The 21,298-nt window shown below is 37.5% G+C and overlaps 1 protein-coding gene across 1 annotated transcript in view; it reads left to right on the plus strand.

Annotated features, from left to right (window-relative positions):
• The window catches only part of LOC126161574 (transmembrane 9 superfamily member 3), a 102,734-nt gene that overhangs the window by 16,138 nt on the left and 65,298 nt on the right, over positions 1-21,298 (plus strand). The window contains exons 3-6 of the mRNA XM_049917514.1: positions 451-573; positions 10,442-10,686; positions 11,180-11,311; positions 19,764-19,930. Coding sequence (XP_049773471.1) covers positions 451-573; positions 10,442-10,686; positions 11,180-11,311; positions 19,764-19,930 — 667 coding nt within the window. The remainder of the gene's footprint in view (positions 1-450; positions 574-10,441; positions 10,687-11,179; positions 11,312-19,763; positions 19,931-21,298) is intronic.

Genomic DNA, 21,298 nt, shown 5'->3' on the forward strand with positions numbered 1-21,298 from the left:
TTACTCCCTAGATGACCTCTGGCTAAGCAGACCTGAATCTTATGACTTAGTCTGGTATTGGGCTGAAAAATAGACAGCTCCAGACACTAAAAAGTAAGTAAGTACATTATCTCAGTACCAGTGTTCTGTAATGTATACCACTGTGCTGTTCAGAGACTGTAGTTCAACTTCAAGCTGTTATAATCCATTTTTAGTAGACTGTACATTTTGGAGGTGAATAAATAATTCTGAGGAAATGTTTGTGGTATTTGTGTGTTCTGGTATGGTACATTATACATACTGAAGACATTTCTTAACTATTTGAAATACTTCTAAGAGAGGGCACTTAGCTCTCATGATTTATCCTAAGAGAGGCCTACTACTCATACCTGAGACAACAGGGTATTGCAACTGTTTGTAGTTTGGATTCTCCCTCAAGTGTTTCATTATGTAAATGACGCCTGTTTTCAGCGGACATCGCAAGTACACCATACTGTGAGATCCAGTTAACAAAGGAGAAGCAAAAAGCCTTCATTTACGCAGTGAAAAATCATTACTGGTACCAGATGTACTTGGATGATTTGCCTGTCTGGGGTGAGTAACTTTTCTGGGTTTTACTCAGTTAAATATTTGTGACACCAAGTACTTTTCACAGTTAACATGTGTGTGAGAAATTTCCAAATTATGGATTTGACATTATTTTCAAAATTTGAAAGCTGGAAAAGAACATAGACTGACTGGGAGATAATAAATTAACAGAACAATAAAATCTATAACAGAGCCCATAAAAAAAAGAATACTATTTTAGATTTTGATCTTCTGGTACTGATGGCTTCTTCATTGGAACAAAGATGTATATATATTAAATTTAAAGGAAATGTGTACGAAATACGTAGGAAAGCAAAAGTCAGTTATCTGCCAAGAAACACACAGGGTACATACATGAATTATGAAATGAACTGTTGTATGCCATCTGAAAGACTGTGCTTTATTCACCATTACGTATCCACATGTCACCACTAAACTGATTGAAAATGAGTATCTGCAGAACAACTGTCAACCTGAAAGGAAAATTTTCTCAGGTTTCCAGCTGTGCCAGGTGGTTAAATTGCCATGAGTTTGAATATATAGGGAAAGCCCAGTAATCCAACAGTAATAATTCTTACTTGGTCAGAGGCTCATGGCATTTTATTGCATTTTTCAATAGCTGAATTCAACTTTCTTACATGTCTTCCATTAATATTCCAGACTTTCTTTGAATATTTCCACTCTTTTATCTTCCTCTTTAATATTTTAACATACTTTTTAAATTTTTATGTTGATGTTCTTTATTTAATTCCTTCTACTTACAATTTTTGCTTCCTTATTGTCACTTTGTTTCTGATCTCTTTCTTCATGACATAATACTTTTTTAGTGTTAATAATGGTGGTGGTGATAATAATAATAGTGGTTGTTGTTGTTGCACAAGGGATGTTTATGTGTGTAATGTGTTCAGTCAGTCTGTTCAACCCCGATGTCCTCATAAGCAGCTCAGATATGTGCCAAAATGAGTCTACACAGAAATCTGAATGGAAAATACAACTGCATGTGTTTTGGTGTCATTTAAGTCAAACTGTTTCAGAAAACACATCACACAACTAATACAAGATATTATACACTCAATTTTTAATGAAATTGTACTGTACAATAGAACCTCTTTAATCCGTCTCCTATGGGGCAGGAGCATGGTTGGAATGCAGAAAATGTTGGATGATCAGAGGAACACTCATTGACCCATAACAACACAATCCAATTTATTTTTTAACTGTCCCATGTTAAAACAGTAACAAAATGGAAAGAAAACATCACATGCAAAAAAATCTTACACAAAAGTGAAATATATAGTAGTGCCCGTACTGTAAAATACATCTGTATCTTACTGTAAGATATTGCTACTGTGAGTGAAAATTTAGCATGTGTACATACCTTATTACACTACTGTGTTGATATGCAAGTGATCTGCACTTAACTGTCTAAAACATGAGAAATCATGTGGTAAGAAAGTCCTGTTCTTAAGCAGGACAAAAAAAGTCTGTAACATTCTTTTTGCTTAGCAGATGACAACTTTGATTTTTCTGCATTGTTCCAACATTTCCTAATCCACAAAATTTCTGTTGAGGTAGACAGAGATTTGTTCAGTGTATTGAAGGGCTATATCAAATGCATTTTTAGCATCTGTATCCGATGCTCGAGGTGCAGGTTCATTGTCCTCGCTGTCACGGTCACCTTTCTTGTTCTCATTGATTGTTCAAGTTACAGAATAAATGAGTTTGTCGTCAGTTAACTCTGGTCCCATTGTGCAGTCTGCGTCAGCTGTACTCCCCCCCAGGGGAGTTAAAACTCTTTTGTGAGTGCGTTCTTGGCACACACAGGCCCCTGCCCATGCAGTGCTCCTTGCTTTTGTATGCTGCATGTCTGTCGTCCTACTATTCTTTCTCCCCTCCATTCAGGACCAGGTGTTGGGTAAAATTAGGTAACTGAAGCTTATGAAAGTATCATTTTTGCGTTTCTTTCCTTTCTTGTTCTGACTCCTCCTGTCATTCCTCTGCTTCGGTATTTGAGGTCTCCATTTGTGTCTTTCTTCCTCCATGTGTCTGTATCAAGGCCAGCTTACACGTTTGATGCATAGAGGGTGACTGGGTGATGTATGACTCACAGCACATGGGTCGACAGGTAGGGCTCATGCATACCTCCTGGTAAAGACCAGTCCCAGGGAGGGGTGATCGCCTTAGCTGTTACCTTCACAATTGCCAAATGGTCCCTCTGTCTAGAGTTTGGTAGGTGTGACCTGAAGTGTGAACGGTCACCTAAGGTGGGCGTGCTTCCCTTCGCAGGGCCCCCCCAGAAAGGTGTGCACTGTTGAGATGCTGGCAATCGTGGGGATTCACCTGCAATGAGTACGTAAACTCCATTGATGCAGTCTCCATCTAATAAATGGAAATTGAAAGAGACTAAGGACACAACGAATCTTTCAGTTGCACCCCGCTGTCTCGTGGTATCTCGCTTAGGAGGTGGTCAGAACCTTTATACAGTGAACCTGTTTGTCATTCAGAAAGATGTGGACATAATTGCAGGTCCACTAAAGTTCAGCACTTGCTTAAGCACTGGAACTTTGCATCTAGAGGCAAACAGTACCTTTCAACCCCTACAACTACTTAAAGCTATGCTCCTCCATCATGCCCTGTTTGTGTAGAGGCTCATCAAACACTGAATTCTTCACATGATGTCAGATAACCTTAGCTGCTTTATGGGATTTAAGAGACATACAACATTATCTCTCTGATCAGGTACTAAAAAGGATTGATGTAGAATTCGCGTCAAGCTGCACCCTTTTCTTAATATTTGTTTGAGTGGAGCCCCCATCGAAGATCACAGTGGGCTATTAAGTCATCAACATCAGTTCCTACGTACTGAACCCGATGCATTGCTACAAATGTCAGCGTTATAACCATTCTCTCATGTCCTGTAAAAAGTACAGTCAAATGTGTAACTTGTGGCAAAGATGTTCATGGGGGAGATTTCCTGCATTGTCCTAACTGCATCAGCTGCAGTGGTAACCATATCGTTTCATCCTGCAACTGCCCTGTGTACCTTGATGAGCAAGCTGTTCAGTAGATCTGGGTGAAGGGAAAGGTACCCATCAACGTTGCTTGCAAAGTGTTAGCTAGGTGAAAGCCTACTGGCAACTATCTGGCAGTTGCAGAACTGCTGTTGCTACATCAAGGCCCATGAAAGATATGGCCAGGCAGGCCTGCAACCTTCAGTTCAATGCTACCATTGTGAAATTGCCTAGTGCTAAGGTGACATCCTTGCCTCCACCCAGTACAAATGCTCAGTCTACCAAAGAACCTTTGCCTACACTGGTGAAGTAATTTGTGACACAAACAGAAGAGTGGAATCTTAAAAAGGAATATTCCCAAGATAACTTTTGTGCCACTGCAATCGGTAAATGTCGGACAAGTGCAAAGCTACTAAGAAGTCCAACAAAGACAAAAATTTTTCCCCTTCTCCAACTCAGAGATCCTCTACAACAGTAACTCCACACGGCACCTCTGTCTGGTTGACCTCCATCGCACTGGTACGAATCGCCAACCGATTCTCCATCCTGGAGTCAGTTGACCTACCCAGGGAGGTTATTGCTACGTCTGATGAAATAATGGAATAGGACCCTCCAACCTCAGAACCCTGTAGCAGTATGCAAATGAAATCTGGCACTCAGCAGCTACCGAAGTAAGAGCCCCTTATAAAAGAAATATCTCTTATCATCTAATATGGTTGTTCTGCAATGGAACATTCGGGGCAACGGATCACACAGGGCGGGCTTAGAGTGTGATCCTAATATGTAGTTGCTTTATGCCTCCAAGAAATGAGGTTACACACTCAAGACTGCTTTGTCCTACCAGTGTGTTTCAACATTCTTTCCGAGAAAGGAACTCCAGCTCACGGGGGAGTCATGATGCTCATTGGAGAAGACATCTATAGCCAAACCATTTCATTGAGCACCTAGCTACAAGTTGTTGCTATCCTTTTTTCTTTCCCCAGTTATACCTTCTGTCTTTGTAAATACATAATGTCATACTGTGATCTCACCAGGGCAGACATACTGCAGCTTACCTCTCAGCTCCCTCAACCCTTCCTGCTTCTTGGTGACTTCAACACCCACCATCCCATTTTGGGGCTCTCTGAGAACCTGCCCGAGAGGCTCTCTCTTTGCGTGTATTCCCAGCCAGCTTACTCCCATTTTTCTCACACTGGTCAACCCACATTTCTTTCAGAATACACACACACTTTCTTGCACATGGATCTCTCGCTCTGTACTGCACAGCTTGTCAGCGCTGAGAGTAGTCCATCCTTTCAGACACATACTCGAGTGACACGTACTTGAGTGACCCATGCGTAATTCACCTGCTAACTCATGTGGCATTTGTGCACAAGGACCAACTGGCAGCTTTGTAAACGTGAGTGTAGGCTGTACTCTTCACTGGCAAACCGTCGCTGAACAACATTTCCGTGATGATCGGGTAGAGTACCTTATGAATGTTATCCTTACTGCCACAGAGTGTTCCACTCCCCCGAACTGTTCCCTACTGAGACGTGTCCCAGTCCTTTGGTAGACAGAGGAATGCCACGAAGTGGTTCATGTGTGGAGATGTGCTCTCCATGTCTTTGAATGCCATCACAGAACTATGTTTGTCATAAACAGTTGCACGCAAAGTGTTGTAGCATTATTAGAGATAGCAAAAAAGCTAGTTGGATCTCTTTTTACTGATTTGTTTAACTGTTTTACTACCTCTTCTGCTATTTGGAGTAACCTAAGTTGGATTTCTGGAAACAAGCTACATCTCCTGATTCCTGTCCTGACTGTAGCAAATGATGTCATTGTGGTCCCTGTCAATGTTGCCAACACCTTGCCTAGTGTCAATACTTTGAAGAGATCTCAAGTTCTGTCCATTACTGTCCTACCTTCCCACCTCTTAAAGAAATGGAAGAGGCTTGGAAGATATCTTTCCCCTCTCAGAATCATGAATGCTACAATACTATGAAGGAACTAGAACATGCTTTCATCTCATCATGATCCTCCACTCCAGGACCAGATGATATTTACATTCAGATGTTGCAACACCTGTCTCTTGATTGCAAGCACTTTTCCTTCGTACATATAATCACACCTGGATGGACGATGCATTTCCTAGTCACTGGTGTGAAGCCACTGTAAACCCCACACGCAAACCTGGTAAGGACAAACATCTTCCATACTGCCACTGCCCAGTTTCCCTGACGAGCAGTGTCTACAACGTGATGGAACACATGATTAATCATCGGCTAGTATGGTGGCTTGAGTCTTGGAATTTGCTAACAAATGCATAATGTGGATTTTGTAAGCACTGCTCTGCAGTTGTCACTCTGTCAAATCACATCATGAACAATTTTCTGTGGAAATGCCAGTCTGTACCTGCAATACATATATGTGGCTTCTGAGGCTGCCTGCCCCATTTTATTCAGGACATATTAAAAGACCAGGTTTTCAATATATATATGTGGGGTTGGCTTTGTTAAACACTTTTATTCCGGAGAACGGGATACCTTAGGGCTCTGTGCTGAGCGTAGTCCTATTTTGCTACGGCAATTAATCCTATCGTGGACTGTATTCTCCCAGTCATCTCGGCCTCTCTTTTTGTCAATGATTTTGTGATCTACTACAGTTTTCAACGGACCTGTTTATTTGAGCAATGACCTCAGTGATGTCTCAACTGTCTTTACTTGTGGAGTATGCGCAATAGCATCCATTTCTCACTGAAAAATCTATTTGAACTTTGGCGGCATAAGGAGTTTCTTCCACTATCCTTACATCGTGGTCCTGTTGCTCTTCCATTTGTCAGAACACTGAAATTCTTGCTGCTCACACTCAATAGGAAACACTGTTAGTCCTCCCACATATCTTATCTGGCAGCATGCTGTGCCTGGTCTCTAAATATCCTGTGTGTTTTAAACATTGCTTCATAGGGAGTGGATTGGAAAATTTTCTTCTGCTTGTACCAATCCCTTGTCCGATCAAACATGGACTCTGGGTGTCTTGTTCGTGCATCTGCACGACCGTCTATTTACACAGTCTCAACAGAATCCAATGTAGAGGCATAAGTTCGGCCTCTGGAGCTTTCTACACTATCCCAGTTATGAATGTCTGCAGACACTGACAAACTATCGCTTTCATACTGGCATGATGTTCTCCTCAGCATATACACGTGCTGCCTGTTCTCTATGCCCAACTGTCCATCTTATGCGCCCTTTTTCGATCACTCACTTGACCACCAATAAGGGGTAAGCGCAGCTACTCTGTTGCCTCCCGGAGTTTGCATTTGTATACTGCTTTGGAAGCTTAACATTACGTTACCTGCCATGTTCCTGATAGGTGAGAGCCCTTCTCTACCTCGGCTTTATGCAGATGTCCACACCGATCTCAGATTTAGTTCGCTTCCCAAGGACACTTCTCCAGATTTGACCTATTGCTGTAAGTTTCTCAGACTTTGCATGCAACTTGGAAACATCACCTTCTTCTACACTGATGGTTCTAAGATGGCCCTTGGTGTCAGATGTGACTTTGCCATTGACACAAACATCTTGGATATCGGCTTGTAGACCAGTGCATGATTTTTACTGTGGAGCTTTCTGTCCTCTGTCAGGCCACCCAGTACATCCAAAGACACAGGCTTATCAATTGTGTATTAAGTTCTGGTTCAGTTAGTGGCCTCCAGAGCCTTTGTGTACAATACACATACCACCCTTTGTACAATGAATCCACAAATTTTCTCCACTTACTCTTTGATGATGAAGCAAACGTAATGTTTATGTGGGTCCCTGCTTATGTTGGAATTTTGGGGAATGCAGCTGTTGATGCTGCTGCCAAGGTTGCAGTCTATCTAGGCCTTTTAGCTGTTCTGTCCATTCAACTTATATCTGTATTGCTGTACATAGGAATATTGTGTCCCTCTGGCATGAACAATGGTCTTCTCTGTATGGGAACAGAACTCTGGGAAATTAAACACCTCCCGATAACTTGGATGACTTCCTCTCACCTCTCTCGTCACGAGGAGATGCTTTTAGCTCGGCTGCACATAGAGAATTGTCATTTCAGTCTCCATCACCTGTTAAGTGGAGATGCCTTCACCAGTCTGTGCTCACTGCAACCAACCATTGACAGTGCACCATTTTCTGACCCAATGCAGATTTTATAACTGTTTGTTTCAATGTATGTTTGCCATCTGGATTATCAGATACATGAATTGTAGATGGCATTCGGTTTTTTATTCATCGTAGTAATATGGTGAAGAAAATTTAATATTCAACCATTTGAATATCCTCTTCAAAGGGGAAGTGATCATTTTTAGCTGTCCCTCTACTCCAATTGATTAGGCTCTGAGTATTATCGATTTCAATTTCTTCATCCAGTAATTGACCATTTTGAGTTATGACCAACTGCTACTGATCCACTCACTCATTTACGTCACTGGGCTAAACATCTGATTGTACAGAATATATTTAATTGGTGCCATAATTTCTGCATGCACAGGAACACATATTGATCAAGTTAGAAACAGGTATTAAAACTGATCGAACTATTGCACCTAGCAACAAGCAACTGCCTGCTGATTCCATATTGCAGATTATGAGTCATGGACAAGTCCTGATGTGAATGTAGCAGCAACTGCATATGCAAATGAACACTGGAAATGGGATGGTTGGACTAGACAGGGAGTCAGACCATCAGAGATAGGATTTGTGAGGTTCTACTGTATTGTTTACTTTCTAATGTTTCATATATCCTTTAAAATATTAGGTTAGCACTTTTTAATGTATTGCATAAGTAGTCGTGTATTCAAGAGAACAAGAATTGGCAAGGACAAGATCGTATCCAGTGAGAGGCAGGTGTAGGTGAAGACAGCTGCCCCCCCCCCCCCCCCCCCCTGCCACACACACACACCAAACAGAGATGTTTCAATGCTGTGTCAATTTGAAGAAGGCAAGAGGCCAGAACATGGTGTAATGTGCCATTTGTTGTGAAGTCTCACCTATTTCAACATTGACTGTGCGGCTAGCATGAGTTGTCCTCAGTCCCTATCCCAGGTCGTGGGTATACTCTTAGCATAAGGTGCTTCAGATACATGAAAAAAAGAGATGAAGACTCTCCTTCAAACTTCAGCATTCCCAGAAAATGTTAAAAGGTGGCGTTTACAGTTAGTGTTTATAGTGAAAGTCTAAGAATAATAAATAGATAACAAAATGATTTTATGAAACAGTTCTTGCTGTTGATATTATAGACTCTTTAGTCAACTATACTGTTAAAGTAGATTTTCTCATGTTACATTTTTTGAACTAAGCAAGGTCTTTGATGGTGTAGAAGATTATATTGGAGACAACTGTCTAAAACTTATAAAATGATATCAGATGAACTGCAAGCAAAGTGTTTGTGTCGTTAAAGAAAGACTTGATGTAGGTAATTGTTCCACAGGAATCTGTGTTGGGATCTTATAAGCTTATTAGATAATTATTTATAACCTGCCCTCATTTATAAGTTCCAACATAGCATTATGTGCAGATTGCACAACCTTCCTTCACTGTATTAAGTTGTGTGTTTTTTTTTTTTTTTTTTTTTTTTTTTTTTTTTGAGGAAACAGTTGCCTTAGAATCATATTTGTTTACAGTTAATGGATTGGTACTTGATGAAAACAGACACCTGCAGTTGGCCTTCAATTAGGTTCTTAAACTTTTTTCTTGACTTTATTTCTGTAAAGTTCTTAGCTGTATATCTAGAATATAGCAATAATTGAGACAATGTGAAATAAGATGTGTAGAGTAATTGATTTCATAAGGTTACTTAAGAATTGTCCCTGAAATCTGTGTTGGAACATTTACTTTTTCCCTTCAAGTCATCATGTCATATGGTAATATCTAGTGAGATAGCTGCTTTTATGTTCTTGTCATCTTGTTGTTATAGGAGAAAGCCACCAAAATAAATACTGGGTCTTCATTCAAAGCTTACTGAAATCCTTCATTTGTGAGAATAGCTTGTTAAATGTATGGATTGAATAACATCCATGCTAGGCTATAAACCTGTCTCTCTCCCTTATCAACTGATGCTTCTCCTACATGTTGGCATTGTCCGTTACTGTAGTGGTATTTATTGGCAGTGGGATAAAAATATCAAAAATAATACCCTGGATCATCACTTGTAACTTTTAATGAGTATCATTACTTCACATCCATTTTGTTCACTTTTCCTAGGTTCTGAATGGGTTTTCTGTCCCTGCATTATTCTTTATTAGATTTTTCAAAACTGACTCATCTTCCTGTTAGAGGAATTGTAAATTTAAAATTTAATCAAGATATTAATTTTTTATTTGTTTATTAATGGGACCTGTTAATGTCATTATTGTTGTGGCTGTCATTAAACAGGGACTGTAGTTTTGCATATTGTCATCATGAACAGTTTTGAGACAAAAAATATGTTCTGAATAATGATTAACATTCAAATCCACATCTCTGCAAACCTGTTTATTACAGGTAGCCTGAGAGGTGGTCTCAGGTGTCACAGTTAGTAATCCACACTGCAGTATCAGTTTGAGCATATCATGAATGTCCATCCCAGTGTATGCTCCACTAAGAAGTAAAGTTATGAATACGGTTGGCATGATAATTGTGTAAGGACCTTTTTTTTTAAATGTTGTCCAGATTTTTTAAAGACCCACTATTATCAAACTTTTCTTTTTCTCTGGAGGTATTTGTAAGGAAAAAAATTGAACTGCTACATGCAGAAATTTCTAATAAAAAATGAAAATTATCAATTTCAGAAGATGTATTAATGTGGTTTGTCTTCCAATAGTTTGTGGTCACTTTTTAAATCAATAATGTGTACCTTTTTTGCAGGCATTGTGGGTGAAGTGGAAGAAACTGAAAGTGGAACTAACTACTACATATGGACGCACAAGAAATTTGAAATTGGCTACAATGGGAAACAGATTGTAGATGTGAATCTTACATCTGAAAATAAAGTTAAACTTGTTGAGGGTGCAAAGATTCCATTTACATATGAAGTTATATGGAAAAAGTCTTCAATAAAATTTGAAGATAGATTTGACAAGTATTTGGATCCCAACTTTTTCCAGCATCGTGTAAGTTAATAGCAGTGTAATAATTTAATGAATATCTGGTTGTGTAATTTTACAAAATATCCTCCAATAATTTAACTGCCCATATACAAGAAGGTTGTCTTTTTCTGCAGCACATTAGCTGATACTTCTTAAAAATTGATTCATTGTGAGATTTTCTCTTTTATCTTATATGTCACAGTTGATAATAAATATGTTTTACTCTTTTATTTGTAGAATGAGTTGTTTCAGTGCAATTCTTACTGATGGCCAAAAATATGAATTTTTTGTAATAGAGTAAAAAAATTTTTTCTCACCTTAATCAAAGTATTGGTAAAGGGATTTGTAAAGGAGGCTAGTGGAATGTAATAATGTTAACATTCTGACTAAAGTCGCATAGCTTCTGTACCTTCTTAATAAAGTAGTTATCATTTTTTTCTTTGATTACTGAAGTTTATAAAATCATAAAACTTTCTGTTTCTTGTTATTGACACTTGAATTATTTCTTTACTAACAGATCCACTGGTTCAGCATTTTCAATAGCTTTATGATGGTTATATTCTTGGTTGGACTTGTTTCCATGATTCTTATGCGAACACTTCGCAAGGATTATGCTCGCTACAGTAAGGATGAGGAACTTGATGACATGGTAAGGAAACATTATTTTAAGTCATTTTGTTACTTAACTTACTCAGAAATGTTTGTTCTGCACATTATAGAACTAGAGATGAACGCATATTTCATTTGATATACAAAGGTCTGCTTTCATATCTTAATACTTTGTAAACAGTTGTTATCATATGTTAAGCCAGTGTCACCTTAAATGAGCTGTTTGCTGCAGGAAAGACATGAGTAAACAGTGCTGTGTTCCACTTTTGTATAATACCTACTTTTCTGAGATTAAGAGAGATATGTATTGTGTACATCTAAAAGTGTCCTGTTTTTAAGAGATATTTCCAATTTTATAACTTGCTTTGAGTGGCCTCAAACTTGTCTTCTGAGATGAAACTTGACTTTTCATTTTTTTTCCCTGGAAACTATGTAATTGTTTATTTTCTGCATTCTGTATACCATTACTGAGCAGTCACTATTACTTTTGAGAACATGTGTTAAAACTGTTGGTTTTAAATTGGTAAAAGCTGTGATTGTATTTTGATCTTTTTTTTACCTTATACATGGTGATATGAGGTTATCATCTAATTGCAAGAAGAGAAATTATTCAAAAAGCAACAGATTACATATATTTATTCTGGGAAAATTGAAGACGCTGTTAGACAAACATTAAACTGCCCCCAACTTGAATACCCCAGTGTTTTACTGGATGTGGTCCTTTTGAAGATTATATGCCTCCATTTTCCTTTTATCTTTGAGCAACTTTAGTTATAATGGGACCTATAGTTGAATTTGGACCCTGATGCATGCTGCATTTCAGCATTTTTCTTATGTGCAAATCATTGCCAGAGTAGCACAAAACAGTCAGTGGCAGAAAAAAAATCCTAAGACCATATGCGGATTGAGCCCCAGACCTAGATTTCTATTCTGTTACCAGTTTACAAATTAATAATTTGTGACCTGAAACACAGACTATAATGTAATTGTAATGTGCTATACAATTTTGTGCAGATTACTTTTGTGTTATAAATACAGGTGGAGTTACTTACACATGAAACAAACAATTATTATAGCAAGAAGTGGAATCAACACTAACAATATCTTTAGTGTCCACCTAGATTTTACTTTGTTTTCAAATAGTGAAATTATTCTTATGTGCAAACCTAAAGTTTTTTTAGATTACTCTTACAATACAGTAAGTATGTGGATTGTAGTAATACCATCCTCGTCTTGGAAGACAAGTTTCTGCATTTGAAAATTCATTTTGATTTGAACAGTATTTCACTCGGGCAAATTTTTCTACTGGCTGCATAAATAATGAACAAACAATTTCTTATTTTTCTTTCTGAGCAGTAATATTTTCCTACCGTTCTTAACATTTCATGCAACCCAAGTAACCCTTAATACTAAAACAGCATTGATATTGCTTGTACATTTAATTAGAATAATGGAGTCGGAGTTATGGCTGTCTTACCCCTCAACTGTGTTATCTAAATTATTGGGAACTTTCAAGATAACTTTCACCCAAAGGGCAAATACTGAATTTCCAGCAACATTGTGACAAAATAATGACCTTAAATCTGAAGAAATTACAATGTGCATCCATTCTGATATCTCTCTCTCTCTCTCTCTCTCTCTCACTGCAGTTCGTAAGATCAGTCTGAATGAAAGTCATGTTGACAATCACAAAGGTCAGTCAGTTTCATCCATTCTCAGATCTGAGCAATTGTACAATATACCAGTTGTTTCTAAGTGAATATCGGTTGTTCTAAGGCTTTATAGCATTTGTTATATCCAACTTAAAATTACAAATAATACATCAAATGAAAGAGCAACTCTAAGAGTTTCATCTGTATACCTGTGTCTTCCGTTAGAAAGCCTAGTAGCAAAGATGGAGACTAACGAACAGAAAGATTTTTGTATTAAGTTCCATTATAATCCTCCAGGTGATGGTAATATCTTTAGATGGTATGATCAGTTTGAAGACACCAGCTGTTTGTGCAAAAGGAAGAGTAGGGGATGACTGAGAGTGACTGAAGAATGTGTTAAACAATTTATAGAGTATTGCACATGTATTCCTAAGAAATTAGTTCGGAAGACTAATTGTGAATTAACAATTACAGTTACGTCTGTGTGGAGACTTTTAAGGAGACACTTACAAATACATCCTTATCATTTGCAGTCATTACAAGCTCTAAAGCCTGCAGACTATGGTTTACGTGCCACCTCACTGGCATAACTAAGTACGTGATTGGTTAGACAATCTTTTACCCAACCGCTGGATTGGCTGGAAGGGGCCAGATGACAGCCTGGCATCTGCTATGAGCTGATCCGCTTGACTTATGAAACAGGATTAGAACGGTTGTTGCAGTAATTACTCCAAACCCACTGATCAAGGTTTGGAAACAACTTGCCTATTGACTTGGTGTGTTTTGTGTGACAAAGGGTGCTCACATTGAATATTTCTTAGAAAAACTGTTAAAGTTGCTCTTTCATTTGATATATTATCTATAACTGTAAGTTGAGTGTAATCAAAGCCACAAGGCCTAAAAACCCCAACATTCATTTTCAGACATCCTATATAATGCCACTGCTGTTGAAAAAGGGTAAATCCTGGCATTAGAAAAACAAAATAAGTACAAATACACTGGGCCAGCTAAATGTTGGGCACAGCATTACAGCAGGTATTAGAAAGTCAGAGTTACTAGATTGCCATATAATAGTCTTTTCAAGCAACTGATTATCTCGTAGTTGATTTTCATTTTTTGTAGCAACCTTGGGGAAAAGGAAGATGACATTTTTGTATTGAGGTTAAGTAATTACTGTATTGAAACTAAACCCACAGACTTAGGAGATATTCTGTGAATGGAGCTAAAACTGTGTTAACCGTCCACCTATGCAATTCTTTTCCAAAAGAAGACAGTAGGTTGAGTTGTAAGTGACTGACTAAGGCGTGGCTGTGTGGCCATCATAAATTTAAAAAAAAAAATTGTCTCCTCAAAATCATTATGGTTCTCCCCCAGTATCCTTTACAAGAGCCTTCTTGAAGCAAGCCTGGTGCCTGAAATTCAATAAATAAATTTGTATTGTGGAAATAGTGGTTAAGAAACCTTAAAAGTGGCAAGAAACCCTGAAACTGGGTTCAAATCAAATGGCTCTAAGCATTTTGGGACTTAACATCTGAGGTCATCAGTCCCGTAGATTTAGATCTATTTATACCTAACAAACCTAAGGACATGCCCGAGGCAGGATTCGAACCTGCAACCATAGCAGCAGCGCGGTTCCAGACTGAAGCGCCTAGAACCGCTTGGCCACAGCGGCTGGCTCTGAAATTGGGTTTCAAGGAAAAAAGCCTGAATGTCATTCAGTTTTGACAACATCACTTCTTGTCAGAAATCTTAAATATACAATGGATGTTTGTTTAAAATAATAAATTAATTTCCTTTGTAATATTCAACAGAGAAATAACATAGTCAACCGGTTAATAAATTGACCTAGGTTTTGACACCTCTAAGGCTGTCTTTGTCAGAATGAAATTTTAACAACCATATAAATACATAGAAAAAAAAGTTTGACAGAAACATTAACTAAGATGAAAATGTTACAACATAAAGGTTACTTGCATAAAGTTACATTGCAAGGAGGCAATAGTCAAAATTATGAGCAGACCTGCTGAAGTCAAAAACGGAGAATTAAGAATGTTCCAGCGTTTGGTACATATACCTTGTAATGAACAAATCAGACTGATCGGCCCAGTGGCTTATATTGCTTCCATGAAAACAGAATACAAGTTACGCCATCTACTGGGCATGGACATTGACATACGTCAGTTTGAGACATACATCAGTTTGAGACATTACAACAGGAATAATCAAATTGAACAGCAGTTAATTATAAAAACAAAATGAATTTTTGAAAGTACAAAGTAGTCAAGTAAATGAAGTAGAAGTGAGAGCTGTCTATTAGGCTTTCCAGAAATGACCATTTTATAAAGACAGGATATTACAGAATATTTACACAAACAGCTGCACAGTCCAAAAAACCATATGCATGAAGGAAACTTTAGTTTATTCACAATCTCGAGTCCACAGTTGCTCCTGTAAACAGTTCAGAGTTCTCAGTTTTACATAGAGAAAAAAAGGTTGCAGTCTCAACATACTCAAAGAGCTGGAGATTTTCGAGCATATTTCTAATAACGATGGCCTCATCTTCAACAACCAGTTACAGTTACGTAAAAAAATATTTTTCAAAGGCTTTAATCCACTACTTACAAAAATCATGATTCCCCCCCCCCCCCCCCCAATCCCCCCGCCTGTAATTCCCAAACATCTTTTTCTTCAAATCTTATATTGATATGTACTACTGAAGTTTCCTTTGCGCAGACTTTTTTTTTTTTTACTGTGAAGCTGTTTGTGTAAATATTCTACAATATTCTGTACCTTCTGTAATGGTCATTTCTGTAAAGCGTAATAGATGGCTCCAGTTATACTTCATTTCCTTGACTAATTTTTACTTTCAAAAATTTGTTAAGCTCTCATCCTTGGAATTTTTGTTTTTTATAATTATCTGTTGTTCAATACATTTGTTTGTGTGGCCACCTTCGCAGCAGCTGTTAACAGCTATTATTATAGGTTATCTGCCTTGAGCTGACTGCAATGTAATTAAAAATAATTACACCAGATGCGTTTCGCTTTTATTTACAAAGCATCTTCTGTGGTATTGTTTCTTTACATAGTCTACACCTTCCCCTCTTGCTAGCAGTGTTTGGTGTCGACAGGCTTCATTTCACATCTGCAGTTTTTGGTATTTTGCATTAATTCCTGCACTGCACTATTTATAATTGACTGTATTAACAGTAAGAAAGTCAATTATAAATAGTGCAGCACAGGAATTAATGCAAAATGCCAAAAACTGCAGATGTGGAATGAAGCCTGTCAACACCAATAACTGCTAGCAAGAGGGGAAGGTGCAGACTATGTGAAGAAACAATACCACAGAAGATGCTTTGTAAATAAAAGCGAAACGCATCTGGTGTAATTATTTTTAATTATATTGCAGTCAGCTCAAGACAGAGAACCTATAACAACTGTTGTTTCATTTGATTATTTATGTTGTAATGGCTCAAACTGGCTTATGCCACTGTCTGTGCCCAGTAGGTGGTGCAACTTGTATCCTGTTTTCAAGGCAGCAATGTAAGCCTTGGGCCGATCAATCTGAGGTTGTTCATTGCAAGGTGTTTGGTACAAACACTGGAACATTTTTAATTTTTGACTTGAGCAAGTCTGCTCATAATTCTGACTATAGCCTGCTTGCTGTGTAACTTTATGTAAGTCACTTTTATGTTATGACATTTTCATCTTTGTTATTGTTTGTGTCAAACTTATCTTTCTATGTATTTATAGGGTTGTTAAGATTTCATTCTGACAAAGACTTTCTTTGAAGTATTGAAACCTAAGTCAATAATTAATTATTTGCTGTCGGTTGGCTGTATAATTTCTCTGTTGAAACTTATATATGGTTGCTGAGAGGCAGCCGTGTTCAAAATTTCCTTTGCAGTGTTTTTATGTGATAAATGTTGAAGAAATCTAGAAAGTTTGTGTGGTCTGTTGGGCCTTAACTCATGTGAGTGGCATTGTGAGAAACAAGTGTTCAGACTGTTTAAGGAATTCCCTTCCAATACACATGAAGTGATTCAGGGGAAGTCTGTTAGGATGGCTGCACAGAATTAAAAGAAGCTCTTCCCAATTGAGATTCCATTTCTTACCCGCTGTGTAGCCTTACTCAGTACAACATATTAACATATGAATTAAAAATTTATATATGAAATTGATTCTTTGTTTCACAAGACATCATTATGAAACACAGGTAGAATACTCTAACGTAATTATTATTAGTCATGAAGTATTGTTAATCTTTAAGTAATAATGCATTACCTTGGCAGCTCATTATATGTAATAAACAAATTATATTTGAAATATCGTATTATTAATTCACACACACTTCAAAAAGCCAACCATATATTATGTACATGTAAAACAGTGACACATCTAGAAACCCAAAAAGTTGTCTCATCCATGGGCAACTTTAGCAGACAGAGTTTACAAGCTTTGGAACCTGTCTTCTATGCAGTTTCTTGATTAAATCGTAAATGCAAAAGTGTCAAAAGATAATGAGTTACCTAAAGAAATTTCCATGAGAAATGGTTACTGCGGTGCATATAAGAGGAAATTATTCTGTTTTTAACATTATTGGCTATAGCATATGAAAATAGCTTATAAAAATGTATAATTTATGTATCATGTATAATCATATGAAGCAGCTTCTTATTGCTGCTCTGCTGAAAATTCTGGAAATGAATGACAGGCACGAAGAGGTCTAAAAATGAAATGTGTAGAAAGCAAAAAGGGGCACAGACCTTTCAAGATTGTCAGGCAGTTGCTAAAGATATACTCAGCTATTGATGACAACAGTGTTCCTTTCCCCCCAAAGAACTTTATGCTTAAAATGGCTGTAATTCAATAAAATTACCAAATTTAAATTATCTATTCACTAATTGATATCACTGACATCTTCAGTTAGAATCATCTTTTATCTGTGTTATCAGTTTGAAATTACAAAAGCACACTTGGTGGACTGTTCATTGAACACCCCATCAATGATAGAATCATCAGAGATAGTGCACTTGCTCCATTGATCAAGTATGAGAAGGCAACAACATGTGGCAGTTGCTAAAGAAATTGTAGAGAAATGGTGGGATAGGGATATGGTCCTCTATCCTTCTGAATTAGAATCCAGTATCTTAATGACTGTGCTACTTCACTTAGTTTAATGTGTTCAGCTCTTCACCAGTTGCCATGCTTTCTGTGTACTATATGTGTACCAACATATAATTTTGATGGTTAGGTTATTTTCAAGTACCTAAGTATAATTACTGATTGTAAGATTGTCAATTTTAATTTTATTTAGGTGCCTGAAAATTGTACTGTGATAAAGAAAGAAAAAGAAAAAAAAGTATGAGGGTGGTTTGAAAAGTTCTCGGAACAGTATAGAAAAAAGTACTTACATCACTGAAACTTTTTTATTTTTCAATTTAGTCTCATCGTACATTAATGGACTTGCTCCAACAATGTTCCAGTGCCTTGATCCCATCTCAAAAATGAGTTTCCTCCAGGCCTGCAAAATAGTTGTCAACTCCAGCAATAAATTCTTGTTTGAAGTGAATCTTCATCACCAAGAAAAATTTTCAGTTTTGGGAAGAGATGGAAGTCTGACGGAGCCATATCAGGTGAATGAAGCGGGCTTGGCAACAATTCGTAACTTAGTGCAATTTTGCCATGGGGCATTGGCTTGATGGAAGATGACTTTCTTCCTTGCTGAACCTGGCCTTTTTTCACATTTCTTTTGTTGCAATTTGTCCAGGAGGTTAGCGTAGTATTCACCAGTAGTTGTTTGCCCAGTGGGGAGACAATCTACAAACAGAATCCCCTTCGCGTCCCAGAACGCTGATGCCATGACCTTTCCCACAAGGAATTGTATTTGCTTTCTTTGGTGGCGGAGAATCGGCATGTTTCCACTGCTTTGACTGTTTTGTCTCTTGGGTGTAGTAGTGCACCCAAGTTTCATCTGTGGTCACAAACTGGTGCAAAAAATATTGATCATTTCTCCTAAAATGAGCCAAACATTGTTCTGATACATCCATTCTCATGCATTTTTGATCCTGCGTCAAGAGTTGTGGCACCCATCTTGCAGATATTTTTTTCATTTCTAATTCTTCAGTTAAAATGTGATATACCTTTTCAGAATACATCTGGCAAGCTTGAGCAATTTCACGCACTTTCAGTCGACGATCCTACTGACCATTTTGTGCACTTTTGCAATGACTTCTGGAGTAGTGACACATCTGAAGGCCGACCACTGTTCGAATCGTCTAAGCTCTCCCGACCAAGTTTAAATTCATTTGTTCAGTTTGGAACAGTTGAATATACGAAGCAAATCCCTGGTTGAATCATGATTTTTTTTTTCCCCCCATTGTTGCAAATCACTACATGGGTAACAACAGCAGAGCCACATTACTGCCACATCTCTCTCCCAAGAGCACTGACGTGAAACATGTTTACAGGCAACAGTCCAATGAATATCACATGAACAACTCGTTGCACTAGTGCTAACCTCTCATGGTGATTCCGAGAAATTTTCAAACCACCCTCATAAACAAAAAGTTGACAGTTACTGGCAGTATTGATTCATACAAAAATTTTATCAGCTGTGGATCATATTGCAATAAAATCATTATTCAAAATGTTTCTCAAACAGATTTTAGCCATGACCCAGTATAAGTGTGCAGTGGTATTTTCTGTAGTTAAAGAATTACATGAGCAATTTGTCAAAAATGGCAAATGGTTAAACAGAACGGGGATGAATGTTGTTCCAAAACGGTTGCCCAAATGGCAAGCAGTGTTACTTTGCTTTTATAAATTGGTTTGTTTCAGGAACGTGATTTGGGAGATGAATATGGATGGAAACAAGTGCATGGTGATGTGTTTCGCCCTGCCTCACATCCTATGTTATTCTCTGCCCTCATAGGTGCAGGTCATCAAGTTACTCTAGTGGTACTAAGTGTTATAATATTTGCAATCATGGGTGAATTATATACAGAGTAAGTATATTATCTGGTGCCTTTTATAGCTCATAGAGAATGAATCTGTTGGTGAATATATTTGAAAAAAAAAAAAAAAAAAAAAAAAAAAGTATAACATGCAAACCTTTCTGTAAAAGTATGCCTTAAAGACAATTTGTATAGAGTTGTCTCTGTCCCAGAAATACTTAGTCATATTAAATTTCAGAAGAAAGAAAAAATAGTTTAAAGATTATTTTCGCTCATTCAGTTGTAATTTTGAACAAAAAATAGCATTTTTTAGAATAGTGCAGGCCTTTGTTAATTTCTGGTGTTGAGTTTTTGTATTATTTTGGTTTTCAAACTGGACAGGATTTGAAGAACATTGTATTGCAGTATCTTATATGTTAACTTAACATTTAATTAAGTCCTTCGGTAGCCAGTGTCCACTATAAAACTTTTATGGCAGGTAAAATTGTTTGAGAACATGGACTAAGTAGCTTACTTGGCTACTGCCCTACACATGATATTCTGCCCAAATCTTTTCACCCGTCAAACAGGGTGATTTCAAACACTGGGGTGAATTCGGACAGTATGGCTTATTTGCTCTTTGCCACTGCATAGAAACAAAGAGTTACTTACTTCAACGTCCGTGCACCAGTTATTTTAAGCACAAGAATGCATTTATCGCTTTCCAAAACTTTTATTTTGCATCATTTGTTTCCCTAGGTGAATAATTGACAAACAGTCTCAGTGTTACTGTTAAGATGTTTTTCTCCAATATCAAGGCAAAGCTGGAAAATCTCCCACCACGTGTAAAATGTCACCAAAATCAAATAAAAAGCATGTAGAATTTAAAAAAAAAAAAGGCAGTAACTGTCCGAATTCACCCTCTATATACTGTAACTTCGGACAGAGATTTAAAGAACACGTGTCCAAAATCACCCCAATCCATGGGGTGACTTCGGACACTTTAGTTAACTGCCTCAGATAAATATACCTACACATACACTTTCTGGTTATGTATTCGTTACACATATACCCTACCACTTCCATAACAATCAATTTAATCTAACGGTATATACGAAAGTTACAATCAAAATAATGACAAAACCGTCCGAAATCACTCTGTTTGAGAGTACCTCATAATTTTCATTTTGTTTCTTCTTCATATCTTCCAGCTGTTCATGTAATATTTAATGCTTGATCACCACTGCCATACCTCATACATGAAAATAGTCGTTGCTCTCAGAAAAGTTACAAATGTGTATTTTACAGCGCAGATGGTCAGATTAGAGGAAAATATATAAAGTTATGAATTCATTTGTCGTTTACTCTGTTGTGTGGGAGACAAAGTTGTGAAAGTAGTGATTTGGATTTGAACGTGTTATAATTAAATAGTCTTCCATT

This window comes from Schistocerca cancellata, chromosome 2, assembly GCF_023864275.1.
Source record: "Schistocerca cancellata isolate TAMUIC-IGC-003103 chromosome 2, iqSchCanc2.1, whole genome shotgun sequence".
In the NCBI taxonomy this organism is placed as follows: Eukaryota; Metazoa; Arthropoda; class Insecta; order Orthoptera; family Acrididae; genus Schistocerca; species Schistocerca cancellata.